The sequence below is a fragment of the Vombatus ursinus genome, unplaced genomic scaffold (assembly GCF_900497805.2).
Source record: "Vombatus ursinus unplaced genomic scaffold, bare-nosed wombat genome assembly UNPS02009062.1, whole genome shotgun sequence".
NCBI classification, from domain to species: Eukaryota; Metazoa; Chordata; class Mammalia; order Diprotodontia; family Vombatidae; genus Vombatus; species Vombatus ursinus.
This window is the reverse complement of record NW_020948840.1, coordinates 671,872-690,633: the sequence shown is the minus strand read 5'-3', so window position 1 is coordinate 690,633 and position 18,762 is coordinate 671,872. Positions and strand designations below refer to the sequence as shown.

At 35.8% G+C, this 18,762-nt stretch overlaps 1 protein-coding gene across 1 annotated transcript in view; it reads right to left on the bottom strand.

The window, feature by feature from the left end:
- The window catches only part of TAF1B (TATA-box binding protein associated factor, RNA polymerase I subunit B), an 89,916-nt gene that overhangs the window by 62,254 nt on the left and 8,900 nt on the right, over positions 1 to 18,762 (bottom strand). Inside the window, exons 3-6 of the mRNA XM_027850336.1 lie at positions 18,020 to 18,110; positions 14,533 to 14,630; positions 13,178 to 13,273; positions 7,397 to 7,547 (exon numbers count right to left, since the gene is read on the bottom strand). Of these exons, the coding sequence (XP_027706137.1) occupies positions 7,397 to 7,547; positions 13,178 to 13,273; positions 14,533 to 14,630; positions 18,020 to 18,110 (436 nt within the window). The remainder of the gene's footprint in view (positions 1 to 7,396; positions 7,548 to 13,177; positions 13,274 to 14,532; positions 14,631 to 18,019; positions 18,111 to 18,762) is intronic.

Genomic DNA, 18,762 nt, shown 5'->3' with positions numbered 1-18,762 from the left:
AGATAGATAGATAGATAGATAGATAGATAGATAGATAGATAGATAGAGGACACAGGGTGAGTTGAAGATGAACGGGTGATATCTGGAGAATAAAATTAAGGGGTGAGAGAGGATTATGCTGGGAGAAGGAGAAAGGGAGAGGTAGAATGAGGTAAATTATCTCACATAGAACAGAGAAGAAAAGGCTTTTATAGTGGAGGGGAAGCAGGGGAAGGTGAGAGGGAATGAGTGAATCTTATTCTCATCAGATTTGGCTTAAGGAGGGAATAACATACACACGCAATTGGGTATGGAAATCTGTCTTACTCTACGGGAAAATAGGGAGGACGGGGACAAGAGAACAGAAGGATGATGGAGAGGGGGTAATCAGAAGCAAATACTTCTAAGGAGGGACAGAGTCAAAAGAAAGAATACAATAAATGGGGGGTGGGATAGGATGAAGGGAAATATACTTAGTTTTTCACAACATGACCACTATGAAAGTGTTTTGCATGACTACACATGTATAACCAGTACTGAGTTGCTTGCCTTCTCAATGAGGGTGGGTAGGGAGGGAGAAAGGGAGAAAATCTAGAACCCAAAGTTTTAAAAACACATGTTAAAAATTATTTTCACATGCAACTGGGAAATAAGATACATAGGCAATGAGGTATAGGAATCTATCCTGCCCTACAGGAAAATTGAAGGGGAAGGGGATAAAAGAAGGGGGAGAGAGATAGAAGGGAGGGCAGATTAAGGGAAGGGATATTCAGGATGCATGCTGTCTTGAGGTGGGGGGAGGGGTGAGACGGGTAGAAAATTTGAACTCAAAATCTTGTGGAAGTGAATGTTGAAAACTAAAAATAAATATTTAAATAAAATTTTAAAAAGAACCATTTCATTATTTTCTTTGCATATTCTGTGACCAGCACACTGTCTACAAAATGGACGCTTAATACACAATTCTTGGCTGACTAATTAGTTGGATTGTTAGATCAAAGGGTATGAAAAGTTTAATGATTTGTATAATTCCAAACTGACTACCAGAATCAGTGGACCAATTCACAACTCCACCTTCAGTGTATTATTGTTTCTGTCTTACCCCTGATGTTTACTGCTTTTTTTCTTTACTATTTTTTTTAACCATTTGATGAGTATGAGGTGAAACTTAAAATTATTTTCATTTGCATTTCTCTTACTAGTAATTTGCATGGAGTTGTTAAATCATTTGTTTTTGTTTTTGTTTTTGTTTTTTTTTCCTTTTAAAATCTGTCAGTTCCTAGGGTGTCCATCACTTGAGAAATAGATAAACAAATCATATATATGAATGTAATGGAATATTATCATGCCATTAAGAAATGATGAAAGGGATGGACTCAGAGAAATGTAGGAAGATTTGTATGAACTGATACAGAATGAAGTGAGTAGAACTCAGAGAACAATGTATATAATAATAGCTAGCATTTATATAGTGCTTTAAGGTATGTAAAGTGCTTTATATGTTATATAATTTTGGTCCTCATAATCACTCTGTGAGACAGATGCTTTTATTATCCTCATTTTACAGACTAGGAAATGAAGGATGACTTTAAATAAGTGACTTTTCCAGGTTCACATAAATCTACTAAATGCCATCATCTTCAGTAACTCATCTTTCAACAAGATTGAATCAACTTTGAAATTCAGTCCTCCTCAGTGTTACTCCCTGGGCCTGGGACCCCTCTCTCCCTCTGATTGGAGAGAGTGGAGGGTAGGTATCAGAGAACTCCTCCCAAATGCTCCATTTAAAGAAGAGGCCTAGTGCAGCCACTTCAACATTTACCCTAATGCAGGTCTTCATCATAACCCCAAGCCGGGAACTTTCCCCTCTCTGCACCTCACCCTTGCCAGTTTTTAAGTTTCTTTTCTATATATTGTCTTCTCCCATTAGATTGAGGCAAAATATAGCCCCTGCCCTTGAGGAGCTCACAATCTAATGGGGGAGACAGCTTTATACAAACAGGCTGTATTACAGGACAAATAGCAAATTATCAATAGAGGAAAGGCACTAGAATTAAGAGGATTTAGGAAAGTATTCCTAAGGAGGTGGGATTTTAGCTAGGATTTGAAGGAAACCAAGGGAAGCCAGAAGGCAAAGATGAAAAGGAGAGCAACTGGACTCAGCCACTATCAGTCAATTAGAAAGCTCCACTGGTTCAGAAGTGAGGGCTCCCCTTTGCACAAGCATTCCTACTCTGGTTGTTGAATTTGACTAAAAAATTTTAGGTTGTCATGGTAGCCAGAAACTTCTCTCACTCTGATCTTTCCTTATCCCCTTGCTTCTTCCCTACTGCCTGCAAATATGCCCAGGTCTCCTGATTCTTTAAAAAAAAAAAAAACAAAAAACAAACTTTAACTGACCCTACCTACTGACCTCAAGTTTCCATCTTATTACTCCATGCTCTCTCACACACAATTTACTAAAAACAGTCATATGAACTTTTGCCTCCATTCCTTATCACTTACTCATTCCTCATCTTACCTGACACCTGAAAGTTCCTGACACTATTAACCACATCCTTCTCCTACATACAATCTCCTCCATTAACTTTCTTTGACCCTTATCTCTGTGGGTTCTCCCATCTTTCTAACCACTTCCTAGTTTCTTCTACCACATCATCATTCATATAGTGTTCGTTAATGACAGATCCCCCAACATTCTGTTCTGGGTCTTTTTCTCTTCTCTCTCTAATATTCTCAGTGATCTCATAAGCTCCCAGAAGCTCAATTATCATATCTATATAGCTGACTCCTAATCACTTTTCCTGAATGTTCCTCCCAAATATCCCATTAGTATCTTATATCTAACATACCAAAAATCGAATTCATTCTTTCCATCCAAAACCAATATTCCTACAACTTCCCTATTTTTACAGGAGTGACAAAATCATTATTCCAGAACCCCAAGCCTATAAGCTCAGTCATCACTGAAACTTCCTACTACCTTATTCCCCTCACATTCAATTATCTGCCAAGTCTTGTCAATTCTACCTCCACATCTGTCACATTTTCCCAAACCCACCACTCTTCTCAATTTCCCTATTTCTTCTGACACTGCCCCCATTCTTCCAGTATTCAGGTTCATAAATGCTCAATTTTTCACTCTCAAGACAACTCACCTATCTGTTGACAGATCTTGTCCTTTCTATCTTCACAACATTTTGTAAACACATCCCCTTCTCTCTACTCACACAACTACCATCTTAAATCAGGCCTTCATCACTTGTCACTGGACCATTACAACAACATCTTATTTGGTCTCCCTAATTCAATCTTTTGCCTACTCCAGTCTACCCTACATACTGCTATCAGAGTGATTTTCCTTAAATACCAATCTGACCACGTCACTACCACACTCAGAAAATTCTACTGGTTCCCTAATTGCCTTTAGAATAAAATAGAAGGGGTCTCAAAAGGCTTAGTGTACTTTTAAGCTGTAATAACATCAGAGGTATAAATGCAAGCTTTAAAAAAGTTTTTAAGCTTAATTATTTAAATTTCTCTTTTACCTATTTAGCTTTGTGAATTTCAAATAATAAAGTTGATAAACTTTTTTCTCAGTTCCTCTTAAGGTTAGGATCTTAAATCTAGGATTACAAATTCAATCCTATCAGTTACTGAGAATAAGCTAATAAAAGTTTTTACAAAGTTCTAAAGTTGACTAGGATGATGGATAAATAGCATAAGATAGTGGTCACATTAAATTTTAATAATAAATATATCACTATCTTAAAATTTAAATAATTAACCTTTCAAATATAGTTTTTGTAAGTTTGTATAAGTTTAAAACTATACTAGGACCTTTAGAACACCTTGAATAAACTCTTCTATTTATCTTTTTAAGCTTTTCACAACCCATCCCCAACCTATCTTTCTAGTCTCATTGGACATTCCTCCTCACTCAACCCCCACTCTGTGGTTCAGTCAATCTGGCCTTGTCTCTATTTCTAACACATGACATTTTACCTTTCATCTCTGTGCCTTTGTGCTGGCCATCCTCCAGGCAAAGAATGCACTCTCTTCTTACCTCCATTTAATAGAATCCCTCTCTTCCATCAAGATGCAGCTCAAGCACCATTATCTAACATAAAGCTCTTCCTGATCCTTCTCAATAGTAATCCTCCCTTCCTCTCTAACTACACTGCACTTAACTACTTTGTTTTTATTCTCTTTAAATGTATCCTATACACACTCAGATATATATTTATTGTCTCTCATGCTTGAATAGAAGCTCCTTCAAAATAGGAACTGTTTTCTTCTTTGAATTTGTATTCCCAGAACCTAGCAAAGTACTTGGCATATAGTAGTCACTTAATAATTGCATGTTCCTTGATTAATCTTTCCCCTCTTTCCACTCACATAGCCACTACCCTACTTCTGATCCTCATCAGCACTAAAGCTCTAGCCCTGAATACTCTTAATAGCTTCCTAATTAATATCACTGCTTCTAGCCTCCCTCTTCTTCAATTTAGCCTGCATACAGCTGTCCAATAATATTACAAAGAAAAAGACTCCATCAATACCATACTCAAAAACCTTCAGTAGCTTCTTATTGTTTCTAGGATAAAAGACAAACCACTCAATCTGGTACTTCAATTGCTCTACAATCTGGCTTCCACCTACCTTTTGATGCTTATTTTACACTAATCCTTTTCACATACTCTATGTTCCAGTCAAATCAATCAATCAATAAGCATTTAATTAGCACAGGCAGAGGTAAGTCAGGAAGTGGCAGCCACTGCACAGTGGACTGAACTAGACTTGGTGTCAAGAAGGCCTGGGTTCAAGTCCTACCTCTGACAGAGGCTGTGTGATCTTGGGTAAGTCATTTAACTTCTTGGTACCCAAGGCAACCCTTAATATAAGTTGCAGAGTAAATGCCAATCAGCATTAGTAGAAGGAACTTCCTCACCAATAATCCTCATTACCAATGAAATCACTGGTCTGGACCAAAAAACATAATATAAAATAAAATAAAGTGCCAGCCTACATTTTATCACAGGAGACATAGATACAAATAAAAGTATACAAGATACCAAATTAATTAATTAATTAATATGAGATAATTCTTAGGGGCAGCTTAGGTGGTGCCGTGGATAGAGCACAGGGTCTGGAGTCAGGAAGATCTAAGTTCAAATTCAGCCTCAGACACTTTCTAGCTATGTGATCCTTGGCAAGTCATTCAATCCCTATTTGCTTCAGTTCCTCATCTGTAAAATGGGGACACACTGGAGAAGGAAATGGCAGAACACTCCAGTATTTTTGCCAAGAAAACCCATGGACAAAGTCCATGGGGTCATGTAGAGTCAAACACAACTGAACGGCTGAACAACAAATTCTTAGGGATTAGGAAAGACCTTTGAAGGTTACTAGATATTTTCAAACATGAAGATCAGGAAGGAGCACAGTTCAGGGATAGGGCCAACCCATAAAAAGGCATAGAAACATGTGTCAGGAATAACAGCAAGGAGGTCTGTTTAGTTGGAACATTCAGTGTATGGAAGTGAACACTGCATCTTAAATCTGAAACACAGGCTGAAGCTAAATTGTGAAAGGCTTTAAATGCCCAAGAGAGGAGTCTGTATTTGATTCTAGAGGTAACAGGCAATTTACTCTCTGAAACAACTGGAGTTTACTAATCAGGAGAACAATGGGGTCATACCTGGGCTTTAGGAAAATTACTTCAGCAGCTATGAGGAAGATGGATTAGAGAGAAGAGGGACCTGAGGCATACAGGACAATTAACAGGCTATTGCAAAAATCTGCCATATTGTACAACAGCCTATCTTTCAAACTTGACATTCCATCTTTAATCTCAGTAAGTATGCCCAAGGGGTTGACTCCTTTCTTAGAATGCTCTCCCCTCTGGGAATAATAAAGAGACCTAAAATGTTCTACTTCTTTCATAATATCACTAGCTTTCTTCAAGGATCCAATCGTTTGTCAGCTCCTATTCAAAATTTTTACTTATTTCCCCATTCTTAGTGTTCCCTCTCCTAAAATTTAATTGTATTTACTGCTACATCCCTTACAAGCCTGAGCACAAGGACAGCTTCATATCCCAGTGCCTATCACAAGTCAGGTGCTTTAAGAAATATTTGTTGTAATTTTTACAGTCAGTGTCTCTGATAAAGGCCTCATTTCTAAAATATTTCGAGAACTGAGTCAAATCTACAAGAACCCAAGTCATTCCTCAATTGATAGATGGTCAAAGGATATGAACAGGCGATTTTCAGATGAAGAAATAAAAGCTATCTATAGTCATATGAATGTTCTAAATAACTACTGATTCGAGAAATGCAAATTAAAATAACTCTTAGGTACTATCTCATACCTATCAGGTTGTTTAATATGACAAAAAAGGAAAATGATAGATGTTGGAGAAGATGTGGAATAAATGGAACACTAATGCATTGATGGTAGAGTTGTGAGCTGGTCCAACCACTCTGGAGAGCAAATTTGGACCTATGCCCAAAAGGCTATAAAACTGTGTATACCCTTTGATCTTGGGGAAGGGTGAGGGGAGGGAGAAAAAAATTTAGAACTCAAAATCTTATAAAAATGAATGTTGGAAACTATTTTTACATGTAATTGGAAAAAACAAAATACTATTAAGTAGAAAAAAACTGATTTCCATCAGAAAAAAAAAGAAATATTTGTTGAATTGAAGTGAATTACTCAACAGAGTAATTTAGTCTATAAAGGTGGGCACAGATCTACTTCTTGGCCTCAGTTGATCTCCTAAGAGAGAAGGAGAGGGAATAAGCTTTTATTAAGTATCTATTGTGCACCAGGCACTGTGCTAAGCAATTTACAAATATTATCTTAGTTTATCTTCACAACCAGCCTGGAAGGTAGGCCCATTTTACAGTTGAGGTTAAGTACTTGGCCAGAGTGACATAGTAAGTGGCTAAGATTGGATTTGAATTCAGGTCTTCCTAACTCCAAGCCCAGGGCTCTATCCACTGGGCCATTCAGTTATTATGGTTCTTAAGACATAAAAACTGTCTTGCGTCTTTAGCATAGTTCCTAAGAACCTGTACCTGTTTTAATGTGCTAAAATCTCCATGAGAATTAAGAATACCATTAGTAGTCTTATGGTTGTTCTTCATTCCCAAGACATATCACATATCCTCTGCCAACATATACCATTTCAAAACAAATAAATAATGTAGTAGTTACAAAATACTGTGGTACAGTAGGGTGAACATTGGATTGAAAATTAGGAATCTAAGTTTTGCCATGTGACCTTGGGCAAGAAACCAACTTGGACCTTAGATACCTGATATATAAAATTGAGGGGTTGGACAAGATGACCTCATTGGTCCCTTCCAGTTCTAAAATCCTATGATTCTATATGGTTTGAATGTTCACTTACCACATTGTGTAGTTTTGATGTTCGGAAGAATCAGTCCACTGTTGACATCAGACTGAGATTCTGCTTCACCTTCTGAGGAGGGGCAGCTACGGATACTAAGCAGCTCAGGCTCACTATCCAAGCCTGAAAGACTCAGATGGCTGTCAGATGCCTATTTTCAAAATTAAAAAAAAAATTACTGCCTAGAAAACAGTGAAGAACACAACTTCTATAAACTTCAAATGATTCATGTCTTTTGTATAAAAGCACAAAACATAGTCATTTGGCAACACAACCACCATAAGCTCTTTTCAAACTAAAGATAACAAGGATCATTAATTCCTTGAGGACAAAGAACATGACTATTCATTAATATTCATTAAGATGGCAAATATTATTGAGTGCCTACTATGTACAGATCATTAGGAACAAGCATTCTAAGTCCCTATAGAACTATTGCCATTAAGCAAGCTTGAAGGTGCTCAAATGATTTTCAACTCAATGGATCAATAATTAAGTACCTATATGTCAGGTACTGTACTAAACTGTGGGGATACAAAGAAAAATTAAAAAACAGTCCTGGCTTTCTTCCTAACAAGGAAGACAATGTGTGTATACATATACACACACACACACACACATATATATATACATATATACACATATATATATACACATATATACATATAAATACAAAACATAGATGGAAGGTAACCTCAGAAGAAAAGGCCCTAAAAGCTGGACACCGGAAAAGACCTTTCACAGAAGGTGACACTTGACTGATTCTTAAAGGAAGTCAGGGCGGGGAGAGGGGAACAAGATTTATTAAGGACCTATTATGTGCCAGGCACTAAGCTATGCATTTTACAAATGTTATCTCACTTGATCTTTACAACAACCCTGGGAGATTGGTGCTATTATGATCCCCGTTTTACAGTTAAGAAAAATGGAAGACAGAGGTTAGTTAAGCGATTTAGCCAGGGTCACCCAACTAGGAAGTGTCTGAGGTCACATTTGAACTCAAATCTTCCTGACTCCAGGACTAGTGCTCTATCCATTTTGACATGTAGCTGCCTGAATTCTAAAGTTAAGAGTTAAGGAGGGGGAGCAATACAGATGTGAGAGACAGGAAATGCAAAGGCATAGAGATGGAGCATTTTGTGTAGGGAACGAGAAGTAATATGTAAGAAGACTAGAAAAGTTGGAAGGGGTCAGGTTGCGAAGAGCTTTAAATGCCAAATAGTAATTTATATTTGATCCCAGAGGCAACTGGGAGCCGCTGGAATTTATCGAGTAGGAATGGAACATGGTCAGAGCTAAGATTTAGGAAAATCATTTTAGTAACTATGTAGAGGATGTATTAGAAGAGAGGCAATTTGATTTACAAGGTAGAGAATTTCTTGTCCCTAGTCCAACAGTATCTCCAGTACACACAAAGAAGCCACAGGCAACTAACTTAGGGCAGATCCTGTTAGTAGTCTCTCCTAGGCACCCAACATCCTTCTCCCTAAAAAACAACCTTGTACTTATTTTTAGACTGTTCTACATACTGTTTTGTAGCAGAATGATCAACACAGATCATGACTGCCAAAAATATTGCACTGCACAAAATAGTATGTGTGTGTGTGTCTGTGTGTGTGTACGCACATATGCATATACACACATATACACTTATATATTTAAATACAAATGGTAGGTATGTTTCTTATTTGTTTTAAATAAATACTTAAACATAAATCTTTGGTCCTACACAAAAGTATTTAAACTAGATGGTCTATGCTGATCTGAATCCTTGGACCCACAGCAACTATTACTTTCCCAAAACCAATAAAATCAGTATCATGAATCATCAATTCCATCATATGAATAATGGACCACAACAAATGAGTCTCCTTTTCTAAAGGCTTTACTTGGATTCTCTATAAACATGATCTGGCCTGGTTAAAAAGACAACAGTTATTTCTTGAAGGTTAATGGTTCAAAATGTTAAGTATGGTTAAGTATTCTACATAATCTATATTCACTGTTTCCACTTTTAGATAGGATATACTTAGATTCTATTTTCTTCAATTCATCATATAGGACAAGCACAAAAGATCAAACATTGCTCTTAAAAAAAAATAGGACTAGGTACTCCTGAAAAATGCTCTTCCACTTTTGTCTTTAGCAGTCTTCCTCCAGCAATCAATTATCCTAGTATAAGTGACATCAGCTCCTTTGCTCCCCACAGACTACATTGTCATTCACTGTTTTTTCTATATCAGAGGGATAAGAAGAGACCAACCACATCTGCAATAGCAGTCAATGACTGTATAATTTCCAAAGTAGGCTGCTTTATAGATGATAATGCCCTGGACAAAGATATTGAAACCTTGACACAAAACACGACTTCCATCAGACTTGGTTATGTTCACAAGAGAGTCTACAACACCTTTGAATTCCCCTCTCATTGCCAGACCTCCAAGTATCAGTTGAAAACTATAGACTAATATCCCAATGAGAACACGAAGCAAAAAATTACAAATCAAACATTAGCAAAGAGGCTACAGTAACATATCAAAAAGATTATACACTGTCATTAGGTTGGCTTTATGGAAAAAATGCAGGGTTGGTATAATAATAGGAAAACTATAAAAATAAATGACCATATTATAACAAAAATTTTTAAATAACATGATTACATCAATTGACAGGAAAAGCTACTGGCAAAATCCATCTACTTCTGCTCAAACACTAAAAATACAAGAATAAATGAATCTTTCCTTTACATGGTAAACAGAATTTATATGATATTAAGAGCAGCCAGCATTACTGGTTGTCTTTCATTCTCAAAGAGGACCAAAACGACATCACTATGCTAGAGTCAAGTTCAGTGTGTCCTACTGCGGCTGATCAGACCAATACGAGATCAGAATGTTCTACCACAGGTTGGGCACAAAAAGTCCATCTGAGCATTTAGGATGGATTCTCTAAATCTGATATTAAGAGCAGCCAGCATTATACATAAAGGGGATATAACTGAGTCTTTTCCAGTAAAATCCAAGATAAAGTAAGGATGTCCACTGCCACTACTTTTATTTGATAGTGCTAGAAATGCTAGCTATAGCAACACAACAAGAAAATGAAGCTGAGAAAATAAGCATATTCAAAAAAGAAACAAAATTATCACTTTTTACAGATGATATAAAGGTATAAGGAAACCTAGAAAATCAACTAAAAATAAATTGAAACAATACTTTCAGTGAAATTGCAAGCTATAAAATAAATCTATATATGTCATAAGTATTTTTATATGTTACCAATGAAACTCAATAACAAGAGATAAGAAGAGAAATTACATTTAAAAGAATTATAGTGGATAGAGAACCGGCCTTGAAGTCAGGATGACCTGAGTTCAAATCCGGCCTCAGATCAAACATTTGACACTTACTAGCTGTGTGACCCTGCGCAAGTCACTTAACCCCAATTGCCTAAAAAAAAAAAAAAAAACCAAACAAACAAAAAAAAAGAATTATAGAATATATAAAATACTTAGGAATCTACCTACCAAGATATACATAAGAACTATAGTAATAAAATTATAAATCCCTGTTTACAAAGATAAAGACAGACAAATAATTAGAGAAACATTAATTGCTCATGGGTAGGCTAAGCCAATATAATAAAAATGATAGTGTTATTTAAACTAATTTAGTGCTACACCAATCAAACTGCCAAAGGATTACTTTGTAGAGCTGGGAAAAAAAAAACAATGAAATTCATTTGGAGGATCAAAAAAGTCAGGAATCTCAAGGGTAAAAATGAAAAAAGTGGAACAGAATCAAATCCCAAACTATTTGGTACCTGCTGAAAAAAAAATATAAAGTTCATCACTGGACTGTGTACAAAACGGACTGGGTATACAATATACAGAAGTAAATGAACCTACTAGCTAGTGTTTGATAAACTGAAAGACCCCAGCCACTGGGGTAAGGATTCACTATTTAAGAAAGCAGGCCTGCAGAAATTAGGCTTAGATAAACACGACGTTATATACCAAAATAAGTCCTAAATGGATAGATACACAACCCAGATATAAAAAGTCAGATATAGACAAATCAGAACCAGGTAAAATATTACCTTTCAAATCCATGGATAGGGAAAGATTTCACCAAACAAGTGATAGAGTAGATCAAAGATGATAAATTAACAATCTGATTATATAAAATTAATTTTACACAAACAAATCCAATGAAGCTATGATTAGAAAGGAAACAGTTAATTGGTAGGGAAACCTTTGCAGCAAGGCTTTCTGATAAATGTCTCATTTCCAAAGTATAAAAGCAACTGATTCAAGGAATAAAAATTAAGAGGCATTCCCCCAAGTGATAAATGGTCAAAAGATATGATGATGCAATTTTTAAGGAAAGAAGCCTAAGTAATCTATAGATATATGAAAAAATGTTCAAATAACTATTAGAGAAATGCAAGTTAAACTAACTCTGGAATTCCACCTATCAGATTGGCAAAGCTGACCCCCCCTCAAAAAAATGACAAATGCTGGAGGGGTTTCGGGAAAATAGGCACATTTACATACTGTTCATGGAGTTCAGAACTGGTCCAAGCATTCTGGAAAGCAACTTGGACCTATGATCAAAAAGTTACTGAACTACAAGCCTCTTGATTAAGTGATACCAATACTAGGTCTATACACCAGAGAGATCACAGAAACAGGAAAAGGTATTGTATGTGCAAAAATATTTAATGGCAGCTCTTTTTTGTAGTGCCAAAGAACTAGAAACTAAGAGGGTATCCATCAAGTGGGGAATGGTTGAACAAATTATGGTATATTAATTAATGGAATACTATTACTGTAAGATATGAAGAAAGATACAGTTTCAGGATGGATGGATGGATAGACAGACAAGACAGATAGAAAGTTGAATTTGTTAAATTCTTACTCTGGGCCAGGCACTGTGCTAAGTGCTAAAAACACAAATACAAACAAAAACACAGTCCTAACCATCAAGGAGCTTGTATTCAAATGAGGCAAAGACAACATCTAAGATGGAGCAGAAGAGGTAAGTGAAAAAATAGTCCAAGGACTTATGGGCTGAGTGAGACCTGAAGTGAGCATAGTTATTTAGGATACTTTGTCAAATAGAGGTTCTAGGAAAGAATTCACTAATTGGAGGAAGCAACCATAGGGGTAGAATTACTGCCAAAATGAGGTCACTGGGGCTGAGGTCAAGAGAGTCATAAGATAGCTGGGTATGAGGTGAAATGAAGTGAACATCAACTGAACATACAACCAGGTCCCAATCAGTATGAAAAATGAACCCCCTGAAGTAGTCCCATTATTCCAAATTTGCACTGCATATTTCCACTGGGCTAGAACCAATTACCATGTTTTACATAATTATAACTTCAAATGGTATGAATTTGAATACATGGGGCCTCAAGAAATTAATTATTCACCCTTTTCGGGACTTAACAACTCTGATTGCTGTAATGATCAACTATGATTGCAGAGGGCCGACAATGAAGAATGCTACCTACTTTATAACAGGGAGAAGATACATATTTTTGGACACAGCAAATATAGCAGTTTGTTTTATCTGACCACAATTATGTGTTAAAAGGGTTTTACATTTCTTTTTAATCCTAGGGGTGGAAATAAAAAATAAATTCAATGACAAAAAGTACAAAGTAAATTTAACACATTACTTTTAAAGTTGTCCTCCTTGTCTGTGTTTCCTTCAACCTTTTAACTTCTTACTTAGTTAATTAACTAACTAGTTATTTTATGAACTTGAGACTTACTGCAGATTTATTATCATTGGAATATATTGGCTTCCTGCAATATGCCTGCTTGCTCTTCTGAAGGTAACGCTTCCAAAAATTATGTAATACTTCATCCTAAGGAGAAAAAAAAAGCTCAATTTATGACAGATATGCTTTTATGTCCACAATACAACAATATCATATTCTTACGTGATATTCTGTTTTGTTATTCCAAAAAAGTTATTAACACTGCTAGGCACATATTAATTACTCAATAATTATAAGATCATAGCTTTACAGCTGGAAGGAAACTATAAAGGTTATTGAGTCCAAATCCTTCATTTTAAAGATGATGAAACTGAGGCTCACAAAGCTAAGTAACCTGCTCAGATCCACACAGCTAATGCCTGAGGCAAGATCTGAAGCCAGGTCTAACTAGCCTCCAAGTTCAGTACTCTCTCTACACTACAGGATATTATTAATTGATTTTACCAAGAGGTGTGTCCTCATGTCAATTATAAAAAAAGAAATTACTTTCAGAGTCATCCTAGCTCTAATGAAATGTACTGACCAGGATAGAATGATATGCTGCATCACTGCAAGTCAGAATGAAAATACACAGCAACTATGCAAAATAATCTTTCACTATATGGTTATTACAGTAGAGAAAAACTGTGTTTATGATATCTAAAGGTAATTAGTTCTTCTGGCTAAACTTTTTTCTTCTATTGTGATCCAGTCATTATTAATTATTATATGTAGGGAAGTCTCTAGTAGTTCAAAGATTTAAATAAATGTCCTTTAAAATTTTACTTCCATTAAATGTATTTAAAGAATAGACTACTATCTATCTACTCAACCAAAGTTCAAGACATTCTTTGCTGAGATTTCTCCTTGTTTCTCTTTATCAAAGACTGGTTTGTTTTTGGCAAGTTCCTCTACAAAGTTTTCCTTGACCATTTAAGCCCATATGGATCTTTCTTAATTCTTTTTGCAGTCACTTTTTAAATACCTAATTATATACCATCTTACTGACTATCATTCCATGTGTACTTATTCTCTCACTAATACTGTAGACTCCTTTTTGGCCCATAGTACTAAGCAGCGCAAGGCATATAGATCTACTATTAATGACGAATATTTGTTAAGTGAAAGACAACTACAAAGAAATTAATGTAACTAACTACTAAAAATTAGAGAATATGAAATTTAAGTAAAAGTGAAACATGCTATGTATCACTCCAGGGAAAAAATATAATTTACTAGAAAGAGTATTCAAGTGACAATGAGAAAAATAGTTTTACAGTAGTCCTAGATCTTTAGTTCCACTCTGAATACCATTGTCTTAGAAACAACAAAATGCAAAGTTATCATATGCATTCTATTGCACTCACCTTTAATTTGGGGCACACTCCTAGGGACAGCAGAGCCTCAGCTTGTTGATAAAGTACATACTGAAAACCTTCACAGACATACCACTCCCAGCCTTTCTCTATATGGCAAAGAACATATTTCAATTATTTGTATTCTTAACTTAATGGTTAACATTTGACAAAGTAGTTCTACCAATATTACAGGACAATTAAAATTGTGATTCATTCTTTTCAAACCATTTCCTTTATACCTCATAATGTAGGTCTTACTCTTTCCACACTACATTTTTTCAAGTCAACATTTGTTTCCTCTCTATCAAGTACACATACAAAACAGTGATTTACCATTTAAAAATCAGTTTTATAATGATCACTTTAATACTGTGTCAACAGGAAAATATTTTTCTTAAAAGTGGTCTGTAATTTTTTTGTATTCTAATATGAAATACACCAGAGAAAATAATTTCATTTTTTGCATAAAACTAAAGTTAATGAAAAATTCATACTTTTTAATAGATGAATGCCATGTAAAAGTTGAATATAAAGCACCCAACCCCTGTTTCTACACTTATCTGCTGAACTAGAAGACAGTGTGAATAATGTCAAGAGCAGATGAATGTCAAGGAACATAGAAGGGAGCCAAGAGTTAAGGATATAGAAGTTCAGCTATGGCAGTCTAGTCTTATGGAAACGGTGATCAGATGCTGGGAAAAAGCCAGGGAAAGATGATACCAAATGACACTGGCATACTACAGGTGAGAATTACCTCTTTTTATTAGCATTGATACTTCGGATCTTAATTTCACCATCTCTCCAATGCAGACTGCAACCCTTCTCATAACTTAGTAAATGGTCTTAGAGAATTTCTGAAACTGAAAAAGTGATCCATCTGTGGCAAACCTGGTGATCAGACTCAGAATTTAACCAGGCTAGTCCTCAGGCAAAAGACTTGGGTCCATCACTTGAAACCCTTCAGTTTGATAAAACCTACCACAGATTATGATCCAGTGGCATAACCTTTGAGAACTAAGGGTTATGTCCACAACAGGAGTCAATAGAAAAGGTCTTTAGCAGAAAAACATGTATTCATTAATTTCATGGTGTGGATGATGAAGCTTAAAACATACTATTAAAAATTCACTAACAGACTAACTGGGGAAAAGGACTATACATAGTACGTATTTTTAATAAATATTTACTGAATTGAGTTAATGAACTTGTAAAAAAGCAATGTTATTTATTACATTTAAGTGTGAACACATGGATTCTTAGTTTGACTAATAAAATTGTCATCTGGTAGATGTTCATTAGTCACCTGCTCAAATGAGCAGATATGAATAACTAGGTTGGTATAGGTGTTTCTTGGATAATAACTGACATTTATAGAACATTTTAAAGTTTGCAAAGTACTTAAAATACATTACTTAATTTAAGCCTCCTAACAACTCTATGAAATACATTATTTAGTTATTATTATTTCCGTCTTACAAATGAGGAGACTGAAGCTCAGAAAGATTAAGTTACTTAGAACACAAAGCTTGAAAGTGTTAGATGCAAAATTTGAGCTTAGGTCTTCTTGACTCCCATGTCCAACATTCATGCTATATTACCTTAAGAGTTTGTTCTAAATACTGTAAATATCTCTCTAAAATCTCAGATTTAGAGTATTTATTTGCATTATGAATTTATAATATATAAATTAATGAAATTTTAACATAGCTATAATTACTACTCTATTTACATAAAATATGTATACATATATTCTGTTATATCCAAATTCAGAGATAGCAGATACTGTTTAATTCTTTCACTACTCAATGTATGTATCCCCTCTAGAATATTCCTGACAAGTAGTCATCGACTCTCTGACTGAACAATACCAGTAATGGTTAACTCACTAATCTTGTAAAGGAACTCATTTATTTTTCAGACAGCATTGTTTAAAAAAATTCTTATACAACATATATCAAAACATTCATAACAGCTCTTTTTACAGTAACCAAGAACCAGAAATAAAGTGGATGCTGAATGTGGAGAATAAGTAAACAAACTGGAGCACCCAAGTGTAATTAAATATTACTGTGCAGCAGTAAGACACAACAGAAATAAGGAATGCAGCGAAAAGTGGAAGGACTTGTATGAAGTGACACAGTTAAATAAAAACTAGAAGCACAACACACAACAATAACTATAATGATGTAAATGAAAAAGAAGCAGAGCACTCAATAATGACTACAATGGTGTAAATGAACTGAGTAACTGAAAAAAACAAAACTGTCTCAGAGAACACAATGAAATTTACCTCTCTCTTCTAAGCAAAGGAGCCAGGTGATTATAAGGGAAGAATGCAAATTACACTGTCAGACACTGTTTTGTATTGGCTGTTTTTGCTTAATATTTTTTTGGGTTGATGATATTATGAAAGAAGTATGTGATTGTGATATAAAAACTAAAGGCAGCACTGGCTCTGGAATCAGGAAGACCTGAATTCAAATACAGCCTCAGATACTTACAAGCTTATAACCCTGGGCAAGTCACTTCACATTTGCCTACCTCAATTTCCTCATTTATAAAATGAAGATAACAGTAGCACCTACCTTCTAGCGTTATTGTGAAGATAAAATGAGATAACATTTGTAAAGCACTTTGCAAACCTTAAAATATTATATAAATTCATTATGACATAGTGGATAGAGAGATAGCCTCAGAGCCAGGAAGATCTCAGTTCAATTTCCACATCTGAACACATATTAGTTATGTGACTAGGAGGCAAGTCACTTAACCTCTCAGCACTCTAGGGAACTTTTTAAAGACTACATGTTGCCAAGAAGGAAGTTTCTTCACCCAGGGGGTTCCCCATACTAATGAAATTGTAGAAAGGATCCAGTATTTAAACCATTGTCCTAGAAATGTAGTTACGTGAAAAGGACCAATGACGTCCAAGCCAAATTCTTAACTTGCACATGAATTGGATTTAAGTGAGGCAGAGTTACACAGTCCTCTTCCTCTCTCTCTCTCTCTCTCTCAAGACAATGGTCAAGACGACTACAGATGGGCCAGGATGCACTGGATACACTTTGGTATCTTTGATATCTGACCAAGCTCTAAGTCCTCCACAGTGCCTGCTTGGCCCACCTTCATTGCAGTTGGAACAAATTGTTCTCATATGCCCATTCTGCCAGGGGGAAGTGCTTAGGGCAGACATCCCCCTAATTCACTGATGGATCTGAGGCCTATCTATTACCCTTAACCTGGTTTAACCCATCTGCCAAGACGGTTTACCAGGGTGTGGCTGCTGCAAATGCTACAGCTTCTTATAGGCACATGTGAGAGTTCAGTGAATCAGGTGAACACCGAAGTTAGATAAGCAGCTCCGAAAAGGGCTCTATAAGCCCTCACACCAGAGGTACTAGTCCTCACACCCCATATACCTCTAAATGAAAACTAAAAAGATGATAATATATACATTTAAAAAGAGTGCTGATAAGTATATCAAGAGTATACATACCAAGTTTCCTTTTTTTTTTAAGTCCTCTACTGATGGCTTGGATCTTTGTGTTAGGTGTAAAGTCCACAATACTTTCAACCTCCTTACACCTCTGAAAAAAGCAGATACAGACCATTATAAAGATAGAAACTGATACTTAACCTCATCAGAACATATAGGAGCTTGTAGGACTGCTCATTAGGACTTTTACATTTCACCCTGACTTTACATTACCCAAACAAAAGGCAACTTGGATAGAGAGTCTGAATTTCTAGACGGGCCTGGGTTGGGACTAGCTCCATACTTGTTGGAGCCAGCAGAGGTTGATTTACAATGGCTTTGTAATTAAATTCATTTTTTTTAAGTGTCAGAAGATTGTTATGAAAGAACAGTAGCCCTTGGTAATCAGGCAGACCATGGTTTCCCACAGCTAACATGTTTTTTGGAGTATACAGGGAGTTCAGTGGGATAAGAAAACCCCATCCTAAAAAAAAAAAGAAAAGAAAAAGAAAACTCCACAAGCCTGTGGGGTTAGTGTGATGAATGATTGGGGAACTTGATAGGGATGACAAAAACGGTCCTAAGATAATACCTCCTAGGACCAAGGGAATGACTTCTTCTATTGGGGAGTCAAAATGCGTATTAGCTTTCATCATCAAATGAACTGGGTGTTTGCAGGAGAAATTTAAAGAGTAAACTAATAAATAATTAAAACAATGGCTAATGAGGATATGGTCTAAGGTGGGAGTTTTTGTCACTTGCAG